General features: G+C 39.6%; 1 protein-coding gene across 3 annotated transcripts; it reads left to right on the forward strand.

Moving 5' to 3' along the window:
• Positions 1 to 16: 16 nt before the first annotated feature.
• Positions 17 to 21,458, forward strand: PEX1 (peroxisomal biogenesis factor 1). Of its 3 annotated transcripts, none has more exons than XM_082194124.1 (24): positions 17 to 266; positions 2,308 to 2,451; positions 3,420 to 3,503; positions 3,731 to 3,845; positions 3,932 to 4,695; positions 5,308 to 5,427; positions 6,228 to 6,345; positions 6,732 to 6,832; positions 7,688 to 7,782; positions 8,346 to 8,478; positions 8,858 to 8,954; positions 10,085 to 10,255; positions 11,099 to 11,253; positions 11,492 to 11,681; positions 11,788 to 11,954; positions 14,566 to 14,700; positions 15,347 to 15,411; positions 15,621 to 15,763; positions 15,845 to 15,948; positions 16,547 to 16,723; positions 18,081 to 18,311; positions 18,788 to 18,985; positions 19,652 to 19,782; positions 21,160 to 21,458. In XM_082194124.1, exons 1-24 carry the CDS (start codon positions 153 to 155, stop codon positions 21,239 to 21,241), a joined length of 3,834 nt encoding a protein of 1,277 aa, XP_082050250.1. In that variant the 5' UTR covers positions 17 to 152; the 3' UTR covers positions 21,242 to 21,458. The 3 variants fall into 3 exon arrangements, with proteins under 3 accessions (XP_082050250.1, XP_082050248.1, XP_082050249.1); XM_082194122.1 differs by lacking the exon at positions 17 to 266 and adding an exon at positions 376 to 393; XM_082194123.1 differs by lacking the exon at positions 17 to 266 and adding an exon at positions 509 to 639.
• The last annotated feature ends 578 nt before the right edge of the window (positions 21,459 to 22,036 follow it).

Here is a 22,036-nt window from a genome sequence, read left to right on the forward strand (position 1 = left end):
GCTTCAGCCAATCACAGCGAGCGGGCAAAGAGGGTGGGCCGCTCGAGAAGCAGGAAGGAACAGCGGCGGCGGCGGCAGCAGCAAGTACATGTCCTGCGGCCCTTAGCGCGAGCCGCACGGGGCTCCGCGCGGTCGCAGGGCCGGCGCCTGCCATGTGGGGGGTGGGAGGCCCCGGGGCAGCCACGGCCTCCGTCTCCTTGAGCGGCGCCCGGGACTGCTTCCTGCACCTGCCGCCTGGCTTGGCTTCCAGCCTCCGTCTGCAGCAGGTACAGGAACGCGGGGGAGGGTGGCTTTATCCGGGCAGAGAGGATCATGGGAATTCGCCCTGGCTCGTTTTTCTGAGGGCCTTTTCTATCTCCTCAGCCAGCCTCCCCCCCATGTCATGTCGCTATGGTAACGTGGGCAGCCGTCTCGTTCACACGTTTGCTCTCCTCGTCGTCTTCTGGCGACGTTCAGTCGCCCCCTTTCTTTCCCGTCAGCCTTGCCAGCGTCCTGGCGTCCCGTTGCTATGGCAGCAGTGGGGAATGGGGGGCTCGGGGGAATCCTCTTTGCCCTCTTGGCGCTGTGGGGTGTGGTTCTCAGGTGACTGGGTTCAGGATACAGTGGGGCCTGTGAGAGACTTTATTCGCAGGGCAGAAGGTAGAAGAACACAAAATTAAAGGTTCTTGTTATGTCATGCTTATTATGTCGCCACTGCAGTTTTTAAGAGTGAGAGAACCTGGCATCCTTTCTTTAGCTTCCCACAGTTTGTAAAGGAACAGGTGTCCCATATCTGACACTGTTGCTCTCTTTCACAGACATGCGCACACGGGTTGAACCTTATATAGGGTACAGCAGCTACTACATCACATAGGGTACAGCAGCTACTACTTACTCTTCTGTAAGGGTCCTGGTAACACTAGTGGGACGAAGTCTTAACTTCAGTGCAAAGAAGAATTATGTGAAATGATTTTTCCATTCCATCTTGCAGATTTTCTTGAAATGGACTACCTACATTGAAGTTAATTAAAAACTCAAATTATTGAATTTATCTGCTTGCTTCATAAAGGAACAAAAATATGCTTTCTGCGTCTAAATAAATGTTCTCAATAAAAACAGTTTAAAAGATTATTAAAATCAATAGTAGCCAAAAAAGATATAAAACATGGGTAACTAATGCACTTTCAGTGGTACACCCTTGATTCATGGAGGATATTGGTCAGGCTTGTTAAGCTTCACTGTTGCCTGTTAGTGGCCTCTGTAGCATCTTTCTTCCCCATATATATTACCCTTGCCAGAAGTCTGAACTGTTCACTTGCAGAGGGTTCCCCTACTCCACCACTCCGTCCATTTTATCTCCCTCTCTTCCTGCCACCCCATCCACCCTTCTTTTCTCCAGTCACCTCCCACTTGCATAAAATTAGGCAAAGAGTCTCATGTTCCCCACCCCTGAAATGAACTGTACATACATCTTTGTAGATGAAGGCACAGTTTCATAATGTTCTCTTGTCATTAACACCTGCTGCAACATTGTTAGGTGTTTTGCCATTGCAGTATATTGGTGTTGGGAATCCTTGTATAAAACGTACATGTTCATATGAAATAAGGGCTGAAAAGCATTTGGAATTTCTACATGATGAGTTTACAAACTGCAAGACTGTTGGCCTGGTTCAACAGTTGGGTACAAAGTCTTCAGAGTTTGTGGAACTCCACCAACCACAGCAATTCTTCCATTTGTTTCAGTAGAGGGATCTGACTGTCTTTGTAGACATCTCTTTGGACACATGGGTCGTTTTCTCAATTGAAGTAGATGAGGGAGCCCATTCATAGAAAAGCTCAGCACATGCATCCAATCAAACACAGAACTGCACTAATTTCATTCCCCAAAAATCAATTTTTTATCATAGAATTGTACGGTTGGAAGATACCCTGAGGGTCATCTAGTCCAACCCCCTGCAATGCAGGAATCTCAACTAAATCGTACATGACAGATAGCCATACAACCTCTTAAAAATCTCCAAGGACGGAGAGTCCGCCAGCTGTCATGGAAGTCTGTTCCACTGTCAAACAGCTCTTGCATTTACTTATTTGCTCGAACATAAAAGATACACTAATCACATTAGTGTTCCAAAATAATGTATGTTTTCTACAAGATTAATATCCTGTAAATAAGAATTCTGTACAGAAATGTGTCATATAAAGTTTCCCTTTGCTGAATAATTCTTGATGCTATTTGCGCTCTCACATATAGATAGCTGGAAAAAGAATTATGGGTACTACGGGCTGCTATGCTATTTAACATCTATCTGTTTTCTGTGGCATTAACAGGATCAAGCTGTGAAAGCGTCTTGGGGCAATCAGCCTGTTTTCTTGGGCTGGACAGAAATCAGACATTGTGGTCAGCATGCTGGAAATGTTGTAGAAATGAACAGACAACTTGCAGAGAAACTTGGCATCAAAGATGGGCAACAGGTTTGGAATGTCGACTTTTATTTTCTTGCCTGGACTACAATATTAAACTAGGCAAATATATTTCATAATCATTGGTCTCCATCTGTCTACTGAGTAATGTCAAAATTGTTTTTAGTAAAGCTTTTGCAAATAAGGGTTCACAAACCTGAATTGCAGGAGCTGGTGTTTAACATTTAGGGTAATACTGAAAATGGGACAAAAATATAGAGCAAGTAACTTTTGAAATGAGTCTTTTTCTATGGCTTCTATTCATTTGTACATTTTTGTTTGCTTTGTATCTGCAAAATATGTAGGCCCCAGTTTCAGGTTCTTTGTATTCAGCTGTGCAAAGGCAGCTGTGTGCAAAGATCTCAATGACAGATGGAGAGTACTGCTAGTTTTGCCAGTTGCGATCTGTGATGGGAAACAGCAGTGACTGGAATCAGCCTTCCCTCTCCCCAAAAGTTTATCAGAACTGAAAGTACTTGTTTGAAAGCTTGTTTGAAAGTACTTGTTTGAAACCAGCACAACCCCTGGTTCTAAAAGCTGGAATTCCCCTTACCTTGCCTGGCACAGCATTTCTACAGGACCTAATCAATAAATATATAACATTGAGAGCTGCTTCCATGCATGAATTACAGCTGTTCTATATCAGGGTGATTTGTTCATATTTAGTGAGTTGATTTTTTCATGAACATGAACATGTAAAAGTATCTTCTATCCAACTTTTTAGCATTTGACAATGTCCTGAACCAAGTCGCAAACTGCTTTTTAAAGGAAAGCTGGGAAATGGTTTGTTGATTTTCCAAGGGGAACAAGCAATACTGCTGAACAATAAATGGTGAAAAACTTATAATGCAATTTGGTTACATGCAAGTGCTTGTGGTTTATCCCCATTGTCAGCAACTCCATGACTCACTTCATCTCCACTGCATTGTTTATGTAAATATATTGAGAGCATTTTTTCAAAAAGATTTATTGTCTGGCAGATCTTCCTCGAGCCCTGTTCTCAAGTCTTGTCCTGTCAGCAAGTAGAAGTGGAACCCCTCTCAGCCGATGATTGGGAGATCCTGGTAATACAGAAATTTAAATTATTTAGCTCTCCTAATGTTTTTAAACAGGGTGGTGTTCTTCATTCCTGTCCTCTCCCACTCCCCCCCCCACTTCTGATGTTTTTTCTGAGTGTTTCCTCTTGTTGTTTTCCTTATGGTTCAGATCCAGTTTAGTATACAAATTTCATTATGAAACACAATTGAGTTCTAATATGAAATGTTTTCTAACCTTCTGCAATGTATTGTAGGAGCTGCATGCTTTCTCACTTGAAAGCCATCTTCTTGACCAAATTCGAATAGTGTTTCCCAAAGCTGTCTTCCCAGTGTGGGTAGAACAACACACTTGTATTTATATCCAGATTGGTAAGTGTTCATGCAAGTCTTCCTACAACATTGCAGGAATAATTGTAAGGTGGCATATGTATTAACTTGGCCTTCTTTAATTCCAGTTACTCTAAAACCTGCTGCTCTTTACGGGAGACTGGAAGCTCGTACAGAGCTTTTCATACGCCCCAAAGTACGTCAGTATGAAGGAAGTTCCACCATGCTGCCTTCCACAAAAAGTGACATCTTACAGGACAATGTTCCTAAAACCATGTTGGATTCAAGAGCAACAACTGAGGAATCATGTGCCAAAAAAACTAATTTAAATACGGGAGTCCAAGAGCCTAAGCCAGATGCAAAGGCGTCATTAACTGCAAGCGTCCTGCCAAACATATGGAATTTAATTGGGAACATTTTCTCCTCTGACAAAGAACAGGAGGCTTCTCGTGACACAGGTGAACTGAATGCTGCCAAAGATGGGCTGCTAAACTTGATTCACATGGATTCTGTTTTCAGAGTATGCCAGATTCAGCCCCCCAGTGTGCAAAATACATTGGCAACATGCACGTTTCAGAAATGCAACGCCATTCATGTATTTCCATGGAATCTAGAATTCCCTGCTTTAGAAGCTAATATTAAAGTGTCTTACGGGAAAATCACTACACTGCTCTCTCCAAGACAGCAGCATCAAGAGTCAAAGCAGAATGTAATGTCAAAGAAAGAAAAACAGATGATCAATGGAGAAGACAAAAAGCAATCCAGCCCTAGTAAAAGTCAAGAATCCAATGAGATATCTATTGTACAAATAATATGGAATGGATTTGAGGATCTAAAGAGTGCTATAATATGTAATAACAACATGGAACAACTGCATGTCGGAAGAGTTTGGGTTAGTCCAATTTCAGAAGCCTACAGAAGATTAAAGATTTTAAGTCAAGTGTTGAATCGTTGCTTAATATTACATTTTTTTAAAATGGTTACTTGGAAATAAGATCTACAGATTATAGTGGATTATTTTTAAAGAAGTGTCCACAGGATCACAGTGGTACCATCTCCAAGCCACAATAGTTGTCTTATAATAGTTCCATTAACTTCAATAGGATCTATTCTGAAAATAATAATAACAACAACAATAATAATTCCTAAGTTATTTGTACCTCACCCATCTGATTGGGTTGCCCCAGCCACTCTGGGTGGAGCCCAACATACAGTTTCAAACCATCTCTTTTTAAAAAATATACTTGTCTGGTTTGTTTTATTTAATTGAAATCATTATACTCCCTTACTAACTGAAACTGAGGAGGCTTAAATTACATTTGATGGATAGTCAGGGTATTTGAAATCTTCAGGTACATTTGAAATCATAAAAAATTAAGTCATTCTTAAGTTATACAAACTTCAAGTACAACCATGGTGGATATACCTTTGAAGTGTGAAATGTGTAGAATAGTCTTCAGCATTTATTCTTTCATATTTCTTGTTTTTCTTAACTTTATTTCAGATACCAGAAGGGTTGAGAGAGAAACTACACATAGAAATGCATTCAGCTGTTAGAATCACATCAGTGAACTTGGATCCTAAAATTCCATCATCTATTAGATTGTATCCCAAAAAATCTTTAGTGAGTTTGCATTCTTGACTGTAATTATTTGTTAAGCTGCTTCCATGTGTCTTTACAAGTTGGTGAAATTCATATTGCATTATGCTATTATTTGAGACAATTTATTCCAAAGGCATTATCAACCTATGGTTACCAGTTCTTCATAAGAATATAAGGAGTTTATTTAGACCAGGGGTAGGCAACCTAAGGCCCAGGGGCTGGAAGCAGCCCAGTCACCTTCTCAATCTGGCCCACAGACGGTCCAGGAATCAGCATGTTTTTACATGAGTAGAATGTGTCCTTTTATTTAAAATGCATCTCTGGGTTATTTGTGGGGCCTGTCTTGTGTTTTTACATGAGTAAAAGGTGTGCTTTTATTTAAAATGCATCTCTGGGTTATTTGTGGGGCATAGTTCTTATTTCCCCCCCCCCCAAATATAGCCTGGCCCACCACATGGTCTGAGGGATGGTGGACCGGCCCACAGCTGAAAAAGGTTGCTAACCCCTGATTTAGACTGTTGAGGAGCAGTAGTGTCACAAGTGAACTAAAATGGTTATTGCATATACAATTAAGAGCTTGAACACTATAAAATTAAATATTTAAACTTTTTTTTCAGTATAGATTTTTCCTTAGGAAATAATAAAGAAGATAATCATAATTTGGATAAAACTGGGGCCACTAGTAAATCCTCAGATAATGACTTGCCTCAGTTCTTAGCACTTCTGACCCTTGTATACTTGAATGAGCAAATGTTCATTGTGTGAAAGTGTTAGGAATATTTACTGAACTAACAATGCTTCTCATCCTTTCTTCATTTTAGAATAAAGATATCAGTGATGATGAAATTAAAAATGCCTTTAATTTGTGGATAGAGGATTATAGCAAACTTCCCCTGCTAATAGCAGGCACGAATGATATACAATTAGCGCTTAAAGATGGTAAGCTGAACTGCCCTTAGCAGTGATTGTGAATATATTTCTACCCAATTATGAAAATATATTTGATTTTTTTTAAAAAAATCACTAATTAAAATCATTAGTTATTTATCATTGTCTTTTCAATCTGTTACTTAAGTATTGTATTTAAATAAAGGTGCTTCCAATAAATAAAGATCCATACTCTCACCTATGGTCAACCATTAAATGGGTCTTTGCCAGTGAATCAAAGTGTAATCAAAGCTTTTAGCCACAAAAATACTTACATACACATTGAAACCCTTTTGCATGAGCTAGGGTTTACCAGTGTATAATACAAGATCTACAAGGTATTAAAATTTACTATTTTGTATCAGACGCAAATTGATGTGTCCATTATGTTTTGAAAGGTATGGAGGACTTTGTCCTCAGTGTCATTACTTCTGAAGAGGAGACGGCAAAAAATATTTACATCCTGAGTCCCAGCTTGTTGCAGAAGACAAATATGCAAGTAAATATCACTTATTTCAGGTATCCAATAACTTAAATTATATCAACAGTGCAATTCTGTTTATTAGGGTATCTTTTGTATTCGTTTTGGTTTTTGACTCATTGTACATGAAGCATTGCAGGAGAGGAGACTCTTGTGATAATCTGTTCATAAATTCAGTCACAATGAACATAATTGGATGATAAATTCAAGTTCCCTTAGAACATTAAAGAAAGGTTTTGCAGCAACCTGCCCCCATCTTCCAAAGCAAGCTTGTAGTTCTCTCACTTCCTGATTTTTGAAGTGTGTTTATTGTTTTCTAATTTTCAGTTTTCTATATTGTAATGACAACTTTAATTTTCATTGTAGAATTGATGGAGTGAAAACTGTACAGCAGCTTTCCTGCTTCTACTAACCAACCAGATGTTTTGGACTACAGGTCCTACTGCCCTTGACCATTGGCCATGCTGAATGGGACTGCTGGGAGTTGTAGTTCAAAACTTCTGGAGAGTATTGGGTTGGGGAAGGCTGCCATAGAGTCTGGATGGACTTGGAATACAAGGAAATCTGAAAATCACTTGGTATTTTAAATGTAGTGTAGTAATTAGATACTATTTGGCTATTTACCCAAAGGACAAACCCACTACAATCCTGAGCTTCTTGGGAGACAAGTTTCTTCTATGTGATTTCTTACAGTAAAATCCCATTCTGAATTTTATTGGCATATGTATTCAGTATTTCTCTACTCTCTCTCTCTCTCTCTCTCTCTCTCTCTCTCACACACACACACACACACACACACAGAGAGAGAGAGAGAGAGACAGCATGTTCTAAAAAGGCACCCTCACTAAATAGTGACTGTCTTCTTTTGTGTAGGTTCTGGTACATCCTGTGACCTCAGTAGCCAATGGCAGTGGTGCACAATCTTCTTGTGAGCAGCTTCTTCCATGGTTTGGTCTGAACTGTTTGGGGTGAGACATTTTAATACTATCACAAATTAGAATAAAAAAATCAACAATAAAAAGCTGTGTGCAAAAATAAATATTAAATGTGTAATATAAATATGAAGCATTTTAGATGTCAATAACGTCTTAGCTAAAGAGAACATTAGATTAGCCGTAGAGTACTGTCAAGATTTAAACACACATATAGTTCTAATCTCATGACTCAGAAATTGGGCAAGTATTTGGCACACCTGTGCCCTCTAATACAGGTTTTGCTGGTGTGGTTGGTCTGTCTGAACACACATAAAATGGGGTGCAGCAAATAGTTGAAGTCATATGTAGGGTGCTTCACATACATGGAAACTTTTTCAAAATGAATGTTTGACATTCTTAATGGCAGACATTATTCTGCAGTTGCCGCCAGTGTGTGCAGTACAGTAGCAAATATTGCAACTGGGTCATTGGCTACAGTTCTATAAATAATCAAGACAGAGAGTACTCTAAAATAGCCAAGCTTTTAATTTTATACAATTTAATTTGACTACAGTACTTTGAGAGGGCACTCAATTCTGTTAACATTTCCATTGCAGAGGAGTTGATAATTTAGCCGTATCTTCTTTGAAGCATGTATCTCACAGCCTTTTGAAACGACCACTGTCTCAAAAGCTAGCTCCCATATCTGCAGGGCTATGCAGTGGAGGTATCCTGATTACTGGAGCAAAGGTAAAACTTTTACATTTCTCTGTTTTAGCACCCAATAAATTCTGGGTTTTATCATTAGTCCAATTCAAGTGGTTGTCAATCTTTCTGAGCATGTGAGTACATTTAGAATTTTGAGAGAGTGCCATGGAAATTCCTCCATCTGCATGCTTCTCTCCCTCCACCCTTGGATCACTCTATGTGCATGCACACATAGACGATTTGTTTTTCCAAGGGCTATAAACATTGGATCTGGTAGACTTGAACAGATTGCTTTGAATCTTCATGATTTTACACCATCAGGTTAAATATTACAGAAATAGAAAACCCATAGTAGCAAACTTTGATAGTTTTTCAATCTGGGTATTATTTTAGGAGTTTTTAGCCCTGATTTATTTTACAGGGAAGTGGCAAGACAACTTTAGCAAAAGCCATCTGCAAAGAAGCATTTGATAGACTGGATGCCCATGTGGAAGTAGTTGACTGCAAAGCTTTAAGAGGTAATGGATACAACTGTCTCCCTTCTTGTAGGATGTTCAGAATACAATTAAACTAAAAGGATAAGTTACCAAGTTAATTAGATCAGACCTTTTCAGTGACTCCCAGCTTGTGGTCTGCTCTACCCAGGGAGACATGCCTAGCGCCACCCTTATCTGTTTTTGGGCACCAGGTGAATACTTTTTTCTTAATGGCGGCATTGTGGCCCCTTTTAGTTGAGTGAGATCAGCAAGTCCTGATCTGTTTTATCTGTTCAGCTTTGTTTTTAGATTTTTATTGGAAGTTCTTTATTTGGTTTTAATGTAAGTTGCTTTGGGTCATTTTGTGAGAAAAGCAACTAACACATATAATTAAATAAATACTATTCCTAGTGTTTTTGTTTATCATAGCAACAACTGGTAAGAGTTTGGGCTATATTGAAAATGTGTCTTCTCTGTAGCCACCCAGTACGTTTGAACTTGGGTCTTATGCCCAAACCCTGAGTCCCACCCTACTGGTTTAATATTCACATTTTAGGCCTTGCTGTTATTAGATTGGTCACATAAGCAATTAGGAGCCAGAACCTTCCTGTTTTAAAAAATCTATTTCAAAAGCAGCATCAAGAATATTGTCTGGGCCTTTCTTCCCTCTTTCCTCTGCCCACCTCACCCCAGTTTGAAATATGTGATCTATTTATATTATTATGTATTATGTCTCTGATGTTTGTACTGCTTCATTTTGTGTCAATTAAGATGCAGTCCTGTGCACACTTAACTGGGGAAAAGTCCCACTGAACTCACTTTATTTTATTTATTTATGTAAAATAGGCTAGTGTATTCATCACATATTGCTGATGGAGGACAGGCTGAGAGAATGGCTTGCCTGTGACCATTCTGTGAGTTTATGGCAGCAGAGTGATTCAGACTAGTGAATTATATTATTCTGCACCAGCTTTCCTTATATGTTCAGCAGATAGAAGATAGGAAATATCTTAAAGGAGGTCCACAATAGGGTAATTTTAAGACCTCTTGGTATAATGAAAATGTCATATACAAGCTAGTCTCTGACCCATAATCTTGCCAAATCATAGATTGTATTGGAAGTTGGCACGTTTTTCTTCTGTGTTGTTCTAATCACTATATTTGTTTTTCAGGAAAGAGATTAGAAAACATACGGAAAAAACTGGAAGAAGTTTTTCTAGAGGCAGGATGGAAACAACCATCTGTTGTTTTGCTAGATGACCTTGATCACATAGTTGGAGTACCCCTTGCTCTGGAGCATGAGAACAGTCCTGAAGCTGTCCAGAGTACTCGCCTTGCTCATGGTAATGGTTTACCAACCACCATTACTGAGTTGTTTTTGCTTTAACTGTCCTGTGATTGGAAACATCTGACCTTTGCAAGGTCCTGAATAGATCACAATGTGTTGTTCATAGCTTCATGAAAGCTAGCAATATTTTAAACTTTGAAATGAATTTCCCACGCAATGTGGAGAAAACCACATTCCCTGCTCCTCTTGATCTGCACGGATCAACTGCAGAATGGGGAGCTCTGTTGCTTGTTTGTAGATGTGCTCTGATATGTGTGTGAAAGAGTATGCAATGGCCATGGCTGTTCTTTTTGCTACACCCACTGCTGCCATGCAGCCCCCGGGCTAAAAAGAATAGCCACCTCTGGAAATGTGCCCTGGCCCAAGTAATATTGATCTTTAGCTTTTGAATGTTTTTGAAAGAAACAGCATAATCCAGCACTTGCATAGTCTTAGTAATCAGCACAACTCTACATAGTGTATCTGTATTTGCAGGTTATCAACAATATGTTCAGCATTTGGTACAATGTTATGGTTAAGGTTATGATTTGCTCTTGCATATTAAAGCTGTAATTCTTTATATGGAAGTAAACCTATTGAATTCCAGGGGACTTACTTATGAGTAGATAAGTATATGCTTGTGCTGTAATACTTCTGGATACAGTGTGGGAATGTGCTTTGTTAGGTTATTAACAGCTGATACAAAGAAAATTTCAAGCTTCTGGAACTTTAGTGGAACAGACAATGCACCCAAATAAAAGAAGATGCTGTTTCTGTAACACTAAAATTGAGAGGTAGCTGCTATTTTATATGGCCATCAATCCATGAAGTTTGAATTGATTTGTATTTCTGTTCCTAGTTTTGACAGATATGATAAAAGAAGTTATTTCCATGCACAGTTTGATCGCACTCATTGCCACAAGCCTATCTGAGCAGTCACTTCATTCTTCCATGATTTCTGCTCAAGGAATTCACATATTTCAGTGTTTCCAACATATCCAGGCTCCAAATCAGGTAAAAGCAATAAATTATGTTTTAATCAAAGCATCTTAAAACCATGCAATCTAATTCCCAGTAATTTTGTTTAAGATCTCGGTATAAAATGTGATACTGTATGTTGAATGCACATATCTGCATTTTATTATTTCTTCAGAATCTGTCCGTTTTAATTAATTAAATTTGCCCAATCTTCTTATTTTTCTTCAATTCTTTGAAGTTAGGCTACAGATAAATTTACTGTATTTTTTTCCAGAGACAAAGATGTGAAATACTTCATTCCATAATAAAAAATAAACTTGACTCCAATATAGACAGGTTTTGTAATCTTGATCTCCATCTAATTGCAAAGGAAACAGAAGGATTTGTAGCTAGAGATCTGACAATGTTAGTTGAACGTGCTGTACACTCGTGTGTTTCTACCAAAGGAACATGTAAAAAAGAAGGTATGTATAATAATTTTATGAAGTATTCAGAAAAAAATGTGCATAATATAATGTAATATTTTGGTGTAAAAAATCATAAAGTGAATGTGTTTATCCATTTTAACAGATTTGATTCTGTCAACAACAGACTTCCAAAAAGCTTTAGAAGGTTTTACCCCAACATCTTTGAGAAACGTTAACCTTCATAAGCCTCAGGAGTTTGGCTGGGACAGAATTGGTGGCCTCAAGGAGATACAGCAAGTGCTTATAGATACTATCCAATTGCCTGCCAAGGTACTTTTCTCTTACAGTTGTGTCTGCCATTGGTAGGTGTTTGTAGGAACACAGACCTTTGATGGTTCTGGCTTGAGGGGGTGACAGCTTCTTATACCAAAATGGACAAATATGCACCCATAGTACAGCCATTTCTCATTCATATGTAAGTTTGCAGAAGCTGGAGAGGAGAACGGTGCAGCTTCTCAGCAACGGTATGTTAAAGGGCATAAACTAGAAGATTATCCCTGACGGTTATGCGCAGAGCTGAGGAAAGAATGAAGATGCAACAGCTGAGGATTATTAAGGCAGGAAGGTTCACGAAGAATCCTGGGTGGCTTAGCTACCTCAGATCATGCACAGTGTGGGAGGCAGTTATCTGGAGTTGCCAGCAGGGAGCAGCGGTGCTACAGACCTGACATCCTGTAAGCAGCATGACAGCCAGACCCAGGGACAGTGCAGGACAGTGTGGGCACATCAGTGAAGCCAATCAGGTGTCCTGCATCTGCCACGTTCTGGTACATGGCAGTGGTGCTGCTCCCAGGAGGCCAGGTTAATAATGGCACCCCTCTTCATCGGTGGCTGCTAGGGGTGTATTTTCCTTATCTTCAGCTGCCTTGCATCAGGCATAGTGAAAAAATGCATACTTCTTATGTGTGCCAAATATTCCAGTTTAATGGGGCATTCTTTGGACTCTATGAACGCAGACTATTTCTTGTTATAGCCAACATATCAATATGAGGTAGAGAAGGTATGTGTACATATGTGTATATGTGTAGGGATCCGTACACACCACATTTGAAGTAGTTATGAACATGACCACAGAAATAAAACTCAGTGTGTTTTGTTTTTGTCTATCTGAATAATAGACAAAAATAGGGATGCAGGTGGCACTGTGGTCTAAACCACCAAGCCTAGGGCTTGCCGATCGGAAGGTCAGTGGTTCAAATCCCCACAACAGGGTGAGCTCCCATTGTTTGGTCCCAGCTCCTGCCAACCTAGCAGTTCAAAAGCACGTCAAAGTGCAAGTAGATAACTACCGTATTTTTCGCCCTATAAGACACACTTTTCCCCCTCCAAAAATGAAGGGGAAATGTGGGTGCGTCCTATGGGGCGAATGCAGGCTTTCGCTGAAGCCTGGAGAGCGAGAGCGGTAGGTGCGCACCGACCCCTCTCGCTCTCCAGGCTTCGCGGACCTCTCCTCAAGCAGCGGGAATGCTCCCGCTGCTTGGGGAGAGTTGCCGGCATCCCGAAGCCTGTGCGCGCTGATCTCAGCGCGTCCAGGCTTCGCGGATCTCTCCTCAAGCAGCGGGAGCCACCGCTGGGCTCCCACGGCTTGCAGAGAGCTGCCTGTTTGGGGGCTGGGGTCGGGGGAAGCTCGGGCTGGCCCAGCCCCGCGCCTGGGGGGGGAAATAAATTTTTTCCCTTTATTTCCCCCCCCAAAAAAACTAGGTGCGTCTTATGGGACGGTGCGTCCTATAGGGCGAAAAATACGGTAGGTACCACTCCGGTGGGAAGGTAAACGGCATTTCCGTGTGCTGCTCTGGTTTCGCCAGAAGCGGCTTAGTCATGCTGGCCACATGACCCGGAAAGACTGTCTGCGGACAAGCGCCAGCTTCCTCAGCCAGTAAAGCGAGATGAGCGCCGCAACCCCAGAGTCATCCGCAACTGGACCTAATGGTCAGGGGTATCTTTACCTTTATATCAATAATATGTATATGGCTCTTTGATCATTATTGGACTGTTTCATAATGCTCATGCCCCAGCAGACTAAACTGAAGCCTGGAAATGCAGAAAAACACCCAACACCTGTGGATGATAAAACACTTATGCAAATGTTAGTCTATATATAGATGCATTTAGTCACATTTCAAAATAAGCATAGAGATGTTATGGTGACTCATTGGTTCCACCACAGATATGGATTTTGCCAAAATTGATATTATGCTGCATATCATAATAGTAATTATGGAACTACATGAATAATAATAGGGTTAGGGTTATGAATTATTATTATTATTCATTTCGTTTCTATACCACTTACGGTAATATTTTTAAAGAAAAAAAATCTCAAAGCGATTTACAATCTGCATTGACACATCAAAGAAAACAATCCAGAATAAAGCATTACTGATTTAAAACATTACTGAAGAAAGTCAAGTATACACTCAAAGTAACGTAATTAACAGGATATTAAAATATTACCTTAAAGGTTTCAAACAAAACATGACAAAAGTGGTCAATGACGGAGTGCACATTTAACACAGCAAAGTTAACAAAAAATAATAATCTTAAACATTTCAAAAGAAAACATTGCTAAAGAAAGTCCAATATAAAATACACATTTAAAGCAAGATAATAAAACATTATCAATAAGCATAGAACATATCTGCTGCTGTTGCTGCCAGTCCTGCCAATGGTGGTTCATAGTGGGTGGTGGCTATGGAAACTCAGGATCCATGACCTCAGTCTGCACTAAGAGACTTCCAAGATGATCTCTGGCCTCTTCAGCATACTGAATCCAATTTTTCACATTTAGCTACCCCGCTCAGAGGTTCTTAAACAGGTGTTATTAAGGGATCATATACTTTTTAAAGCAGACACAATTTCTAAAGACTTCATATGTTTTCAGTATCCAGAATTATTTGCAAACCTGCCCATACGACAAAGAAGAGGAATCCTACTATATGGGGCTCCAGGAACAGGGAAAACTTTGTTAGCAGGTGTAGTTGCCCGAGAAAGTGGAATGAATTTTGTCAGCATCAAGGTAAGAATGTAAGATTTTTCAGAATTTATTGCAGTAACTGAAAATACAAAGATGTGTTCCATAAGTCAGAATCCAATAAGGTGATAAAAATTATATGCTACAGTTTGTCTTTCAGAAGCCCTCATATGTTTTAGTAAATTTATTTGTTTGTGATGCACACATACATATGGAATATGAACACATCTGGATTATGACCCATGGTATTTAGCCTAAAGAAAATAGTCCAACTTTTTTCTACAGTCCAAATCAACACAGTCCAAACAGCAACCTTAAACCCTTGGGCAAAGTAGCTTCATTTTTGCCATAGATTTTTTTTGGGCACACTACTTAATGGGTTTCAATTCCTTTCTGTCCTTCTGTGTGTTTGTTCTCCCCCTCCCCCTGCCTGCCCGCTCTTTAACAAGCAGTGTTAATGTGATCCCAGTAGAGTAGATCATAAGTAGAAACTACTGGACCAGTCTCATGTTCAAGGTATGTTCCTTTAGAAACCTATATTTTGTAATGTTTTTAAACAGTCTGTAATTGCCATAGCCCAAACAGTACTTTGTTATGCCACAGTTTATACACTTTACTTTATAAGTATTGATTAATTAAATAGCTCAGGTTGCAGAGAGTATTCTTCTCTTTCTCTCTCTTTTTTTTACAGGGACCAGAACTGCTCAGCAAATACATTGGAGCAAGTGAACAAGCAGTTCGAGATGTATTTAACAGGTTAGATCCAGATTTATGGTGTTGCTGATAGATTCTGTTTTTGGAAGTAGTGCTGAAAATAGATGCTGGATTTGTAATGTGGAGAAGAAACAGGCTTAGTAAGTGTAAGTTGGGGAGGTGTGAAATAACAAGACTTGCTGATATCACATGTCCAATCTTGGCAGGGTCAGTTTATTCCTTTTGTCCTAATTGTGTTGTATTTATTGCAGAGCACAGGCAGCCAAGCCTTGCATACTTTTCTTTGATGAATTTGATTCCCTCGCTCCTCGAAGAGGTCATGATAACACTGGTGTAACTGACCGCGTTGTTAATCAACTGCTGACTCAACTAGATGGAGTAGAAGGCTTAGAAGGTAATGACCAAATCATCTCTGATTCTTCCAGCAAAAGGTTAAGCTGACATTTTATTAATAAAGTCCCTTTCTTTTTCTAAGGAGTTTATGTACTAGCGGCCACTAGTCGCCCTGATTTGATTGACCCTGCTCTGTTGAGACCAGGCCGATTGGATAAGTGTCTGTATTGTCCACATCCTGATCAGGTAAGAAACAAAACACTGTACCAAATATTGAAAGGAAGACTCACTTCTATGTGGATTAATGTCCATTCCATGCTTTCGATGGCTGAGTTTCCATGAACATAAGATGAAGTCGTTTTGAAACAGATTCAAGTTTGATTCTATTTTTCTATTTTATTTTTTCATTAGATTGGTGGTGGTAGAATTCTATGTCAAGGCAATGAACTTGCATAGTCTAATGATTTCTCTCAGGCCTTTCTCATCTTAGGTTTGATGCTGTCATCTGTAGGCATTGGTGTGTGTATTCTATGATCTACAGGTGTGTTAAAAAGAAGATCAGAATGTGGTAGTGGGTACAGAATCTGGCTTCCAAAGAATCTCATCGTGCTATTATAAAAAGCAAGTTGCAAGTCCCTTATGGTTGAGAAGAGATGCTTGAAAATGTATAGAAAATTCAAAATAATGTTTACATCACTGGGTCCTTCCACATGTTGTTTTACCTTCTCCGGTGCCCTTTTCCTTATTGGAAAAATACACAGAAGTCTGAAAAACAAAACATTAAGTACTGTCTAAGGGCAAGAAATCAGTATTTTATTAACAGGGTTACTTCTAATTTCCTTAGGCTTCCCGACTGGAAATTTTAAGAGCACTGAGTCATTCTCTCCCTCTGGCACATGATGTGGATTTTCAGCATTTGGCAGAAAAAACAGAACATTTCACAGGAGCAGACCTAAAAGCTTTACTGTATAATGCACAATTGGAGGCCGTGCATGCTAATTTTGGTTCAACCTTGCCCCAGGTAAGTGCACTGAAATTTAAAGGATTTCCTTAAAAATCCTTAAGAGTTTGCTACCCATAACATTTTTGAATGGTAAAATTATTTCTCACTAATAATTTTAGGCTGCTTTTCCAGGCAAATAACAAATCCCAAATGACTTGCATTCCAAATATCCGAAGGAAATACAGTAATATAACATTTCAGACTTAAACTAAAACTCATCAACATTCCATTTATTTATTTTTTAACAGGGCCAAAAATAATGCAACTCAACCAAACCATCATGCTTTGGAAGGCCAGTTGAGAAAGAGTGTTCTTCATGGCCTTATGGAAACCCTGAGACATAGAAATTTGATGCAGGTCCATGGGAAGATTCTTTCCCTTGTGGCCACTCAGCTTAGCAATCTAGGGGATGGGCATACCAGGGGAGACGCCAAAGCAGATTTTAAAGTGCAGGAAGTCCAGTAGCTTGGCCACAATCTGAAACTGGTAACCTGGGCACTAAAATACTTAATATTCCAAATACAGTGGTACCTCTGGTTAAGAACTTAATTTGTTCTGGAGGTCCGTTCTTAACCTGAAACTGTTCTTTAGCTAATGGGGCCTCCGAGCTGCTGCCGCCGCACGATTTCTGTTCTTATTCTGAAGCAAAGTTCTTAACCCAAGGTACTACGTCCGGGTTAGCGGAGTCTGTAACCTGGAGCGTTTGTAACCCGAAGCATTTGTAACCTGAGGTACCACTGTAATTTGGCTTTTCAAGAGTGGTGCCTAGAAATGTTAAGGTGATGTGCAGCGATTTGATTGTGATATTGTTGTACGATGAGATCCAAAGATCTGAATTTTAGGGTGCCTAAGGATTTATGACTGCTTTTATTTGAACAGCAAATTTATATACCGAGGATCACAGGGCAGTTTACAATTTAAAAAAACACAAAATCACATAACCTAATAAACAAAACAATAACCCCCCCAGTTTAAAAGGCCATAGATTGTTTAATTAGCCAAAAACCTGAAAGAAGAAGAATGTTTCTGCCTGGTGCCTAAAGATATGTAATGAAAGCACCAGATCAGCCTTCCTAAGGAGAGCATTCCACAAACAGGGAGCCACCACAGAAGAGACCCATTCTTGTGTTGCCACCTTCCCAACTTCTTGTGGGGCAGGCACACGAAGAAGGGCCTCAGAAGATGAGGGTCCTGATTTGTTCATATGGTGAGATGTGGTCCTTGATGTATTGCAGTCCTGAGCACACTGCTAACTTCAGCACACTGCTAGCTCTTCCCTGCCAGAGGACCAGAAGATAAAGAGCCACACAGACATCCAGAATGAGGGAAGTGCTACGGAGTTGGAAATTCTAATTTTGTTAATTTCCATCCGCAGGAAATAGGTTCTAGCTCAGATAGCGATCTCAGTCTATCATCGATGGTTTTCTTAAATCAAAGCAGTGGATCAGATGATTCTGCTGGAGATGGAGAAGGAGGCTTGGAGCAATCTCTAGTTTCTCTTGAGATGTGTGAGCTGCTTCCAGAAGATCCAAGGTCCAACATCTATCGTCTTTACTTTGGCAGCTCCTATGAATCAGAGCTCGGCAATGGAACTGCTTCAGAAATGGTAGCTGGCTGCTTTTGCTTAATTGATGCTGTAAACATTCTAGCATCTAAATGTAATTGGGGAGAAACAGTGCTAATTCAATCTATGCCAGTACTGGGTGACAGATATAAATTCTGAGTAACATAAACTTAAAATATGAACTCATTCTTCCTTGACCAAAAGCAGCAACAAGTCCTTGTCTTTTTGGGAAAACAATGAGGACCTGTCCCATCCCCATGAGAATTGATCCAGGGAGAATCCCCTATGAATGCACAGTATTTAGAAATGAAACATATTCATATTTAAACTTTCATATTACTAATAAGTTATCTGATCAACAAAATACTTCCTAAAGCTTATATTGCTTGATAAATAACTTTGGTAATGTAACTGTTGTTGTGAAAAACATAACTGAAATATTAGTAACTGAAACCACAAAATTGATTACTATAATAATAACAGTATTATGTACCCCACCCACCCACTTGTCTCTACAGAGTTCTCAGTGTTTCTCGGGACCAAACTCCATAAATCATGATTTAGCTAGCATCTCTCTGAAGGATTTAGTATCCTATCAGACCCCAATTCTAAGAACAGCCTTACAGGAAGGTTATCAAGAACTTAATCAAGAGCAGATAGAGCAACTCAGGGCTGAAATCAATGCTATCAAGGCCAACTACAGAAGCAAAAATGGGGTATGGAAGACATTTTTTTGTTGATTCTTTTGATCTTTAGAAATGTTCTGTTGTAGAAGTAGTAATAGTAACTACTGCAAAGTTTTGCTATTTCAAAAGAAGCATAGCCTCAGAGAATGTCCTGAAGCATTCAGACAAACTCACTGGCTCGGTTACGACATACATCAAACTATAGATTACAGACCTTAACTATGGTTAGTCAGGACATCCAGATTGGTAGCCCATGGTTTCTGCAAACTGTGGTTTGGTATTATTTTCTGATTGACAAACCGTGATGCGCTTCCTCTTCAGGTCACCATGCCATGGAGTGGAAATCTCTGCAGACAGAATAATTGCATAATTGGCCTGTTGTCAGTTGTGCTGGAGGTTCCTTGACTTCACTATCCCCCCCCCACACTGCGTAGGGTTGCCAAACAATAGTAACGAAGCAACACATGCCAATTTACCTGCAGAAAGGATAGACAATTGGGGAAGGCAGGGAAGAAAAAGCACAGCTTAAATCATAGTTTGCCTGTATACATAAGTGTATACATTGTAGTCTGGTCTCTAGTCTATGGTTACTGCAAATCAAAGTTAGCCCCAACTTATAAACTGGGCCATTGTCAATATCAGGGATTGAAAAACAGTCTTTTATAGTACTTTCTCTTAATGTGATTTTTTTCCCAGGAGGAAGTCACTCCTCCGTCATCAGTACCCAGCAAGAACACTTTAAGCATTACTCAGCTTCACCTGATAACTGCACTTGGAAACACAAAGCCATCTATTAGTCAAGACGACTGGAATAATTTTACTGAACTGTAAGTACCTTGTGTCAAGGAAATCACACAAATTATTTATTAATATTAAAAATATGCTCACACGTGTTCCGGAACAGTTGCTGTTATTAGTCTATTGCCACACAGATACCATTTTCTGTCTTAAGGTGTCTACACATCCTGAAGACTTTACTGAAGTGTAGTGTGGCGAGAGGTTTCAGTGAAATTGTATGAGAAAGAAGCTGGTACGTGGAGCCCTAGAGGCTGCGCTACCAAAGCCTGAAACATAAGTTTTATTATCTTACAGATTACTGATAGGCACTCGTCTAAAATGGCTGGAGATTTTCTATCAAATGCATATGAAAGTTCTTTTAAATTCCTTTTCAATGGTGGGCCCTAAAGGTTGTATCCAGTGGTGTTCTGTCCACTGACAGAAGACTTTCATCAGCAGAAAGGGGAGGCTGCCCACCCCCCAAATCTGCTTGGGGATGGTGGTGCTAGAGGAACCTCTGAAACAGATTTGTAGGGTGGGGCTGCAAAAGGGGGGGGAAATTGCTTGAAATATCTTCCGTCAGTGTGGGCACCATTTGCTATCACTGTAAAATGTTTGAAATACCTTTTTAAGCAGGGATGATTATTGAAGTCATGGTCATGTTGACCTGCCAGCAGCTGTACTGCTGTATGATTCCAGTCTCACAGCTCCTGCTTCCAGTTCCTCACTGTGACGTCCAGGAATATGCTTATCATCTCCCTCAGTTGCCCTTAGTAGTGGCAGCAATTTGTACTGTTGACTGACTGACTGACTGATTGATTGATTGATTGATTGATTGATTGCATTTCTATCACGCCTTTTTTCCTCTGAGGAGCTTGGGGTGGCATACACAGTTTTCCTCATTTATCCCCCACAACAACCCTGAGAGGTAGATTAGACTGAGAGACAGTGACTGGCCCAAGGTCACCCAGTAAGCTCCATGGCCAAGTGAGAACTTGAACCCTGATCACCCAGGTCCTAGTTCAGCACTCTAACCACTATGCCACATTGGCTTGCTAGCTGCTTCTGCTTCCAAGAGAAGTCTGCCGAAGCTTGCCAGTGATTGTTAACAAATGTTGTAAAAAAGTTTTCTGTGGACGTTAAACATTTTCTTAGTTAGAGGTTATTTGCTCTGATTGTTATTACTTTAAAATTCTTATTTAACTATAATGAATTTGTTTATTGTTTGTTAGTTTTCCTGAATGGGGAAGAGGGAGTTGAAGAATGCTAATAAAAATGTTAACTGCTACTTTGAAATGTTTTTGCCAAAGAAGCCTCTTAGGTATTTCTGGTTTTACTTAGAATTTGGCCTTCTTTAGATTTCACCTGAATATTTTTCTTACAAAGCATAGTTCTGGTGGTAATGCACTACTATTGTTGTTTTTTAGCTATGATAATTTTCGCAATCCAAAGAGGAAAGGGCCCAGTGGAGCAACTTTCAAACCAGGACAAAAAGTGACATTAGCTTAATTGCTGTTTAATGCGTTTATGGTGATTATCCCAAAATATTTTTTTTAAGTAAAGTATTTCCATTATTAAATCATATTAAAATATATACCTGCAGCTATGTTAATGCTGAAATGACAAATAATAGATTTCTTTAAAATTGTTTCAAAATTGTTTTACATAATTTTAGTTTTCAGATTATGTCCTCTTACAAACCCATAATAAAATATTTGAGATATTATTGGCTGCCTTGTGTTTTAAGTTGTTTTAATTTCCTATTTAGATTAAGCTATCATCTTGGACTGCCTAGAGCTCTAGCTGGCTTCAATTCTGATAGCCACCACACCGAAACTAAATATAAAACTGTATGAAGTCATATTCACCCTTCCTATTCATAGTAGACTTATAAAATCCATGTTGTCAGTATCAGAATTAAGTTACCATTATCTTCAAGAGGAAAAGGAGATGTGCATCCTGTATTCTTGGGGTAGCACCCAGTGTGACCACCTTTCTACTCCTGGCTTTCTTTATGCAAGTAATATGCTAGAGAGAAGGTGCTTCGCAAGATGATGCTACCAATTCAATTGGATTTATCTATGCTTAGGCGTGTTGTTGTACAGAGAATCCCATTATTTGTTTCCAGAATTTACAAAGAATTTTAAGCCGCCATCTAACACTGTTCTGCAACCTAGGTCAGCTTCAAGTGCTTAGAATATTTATCAGATTGTTCCCATTTTTCCCATGACACTGATATGTCTTCAGTGTAGCCTGTGGGAGGTTCCCTGGTTTTCATTTCATACAGTCTCTAAAGGATTAACA

The sequence above is a fragment of the Podarcis vaucheri genome (genome assembly GCF_965113315.1).
Source record: "Podarcis vaucheri genome assembly, chromosome: 12".
Lineage (NCBI taxonomy): Eukaryota > Metazoa > Chordata > Lepidosauria > Squamata > Lacertidae > Podarcis > Podarcis vaucheri.

Coding starts and splice junctions, on each gene's coding strand:
- PEX1 (XM_082194124.1), top strand. CDS start 153: ATGTGGGGGGTGGGAGGCCCCGGGGCAGCCACGGCCTCCGTCTCCTTG. Junction 6,346..6,731: donor ACAATTAGCGCTTAAAGATG/GTAAGCTGAACT, acceptor ATGTTTTGAAAG/GTATGGAGGACTTTGTCCTC. Junction 8,479..8,857: donor TCCTGATTACTGGAGCAAAG/GTAAAACTTTTA, acceptor TTTATTTTACAG/GGAAGTGGCAAGACAACTTT.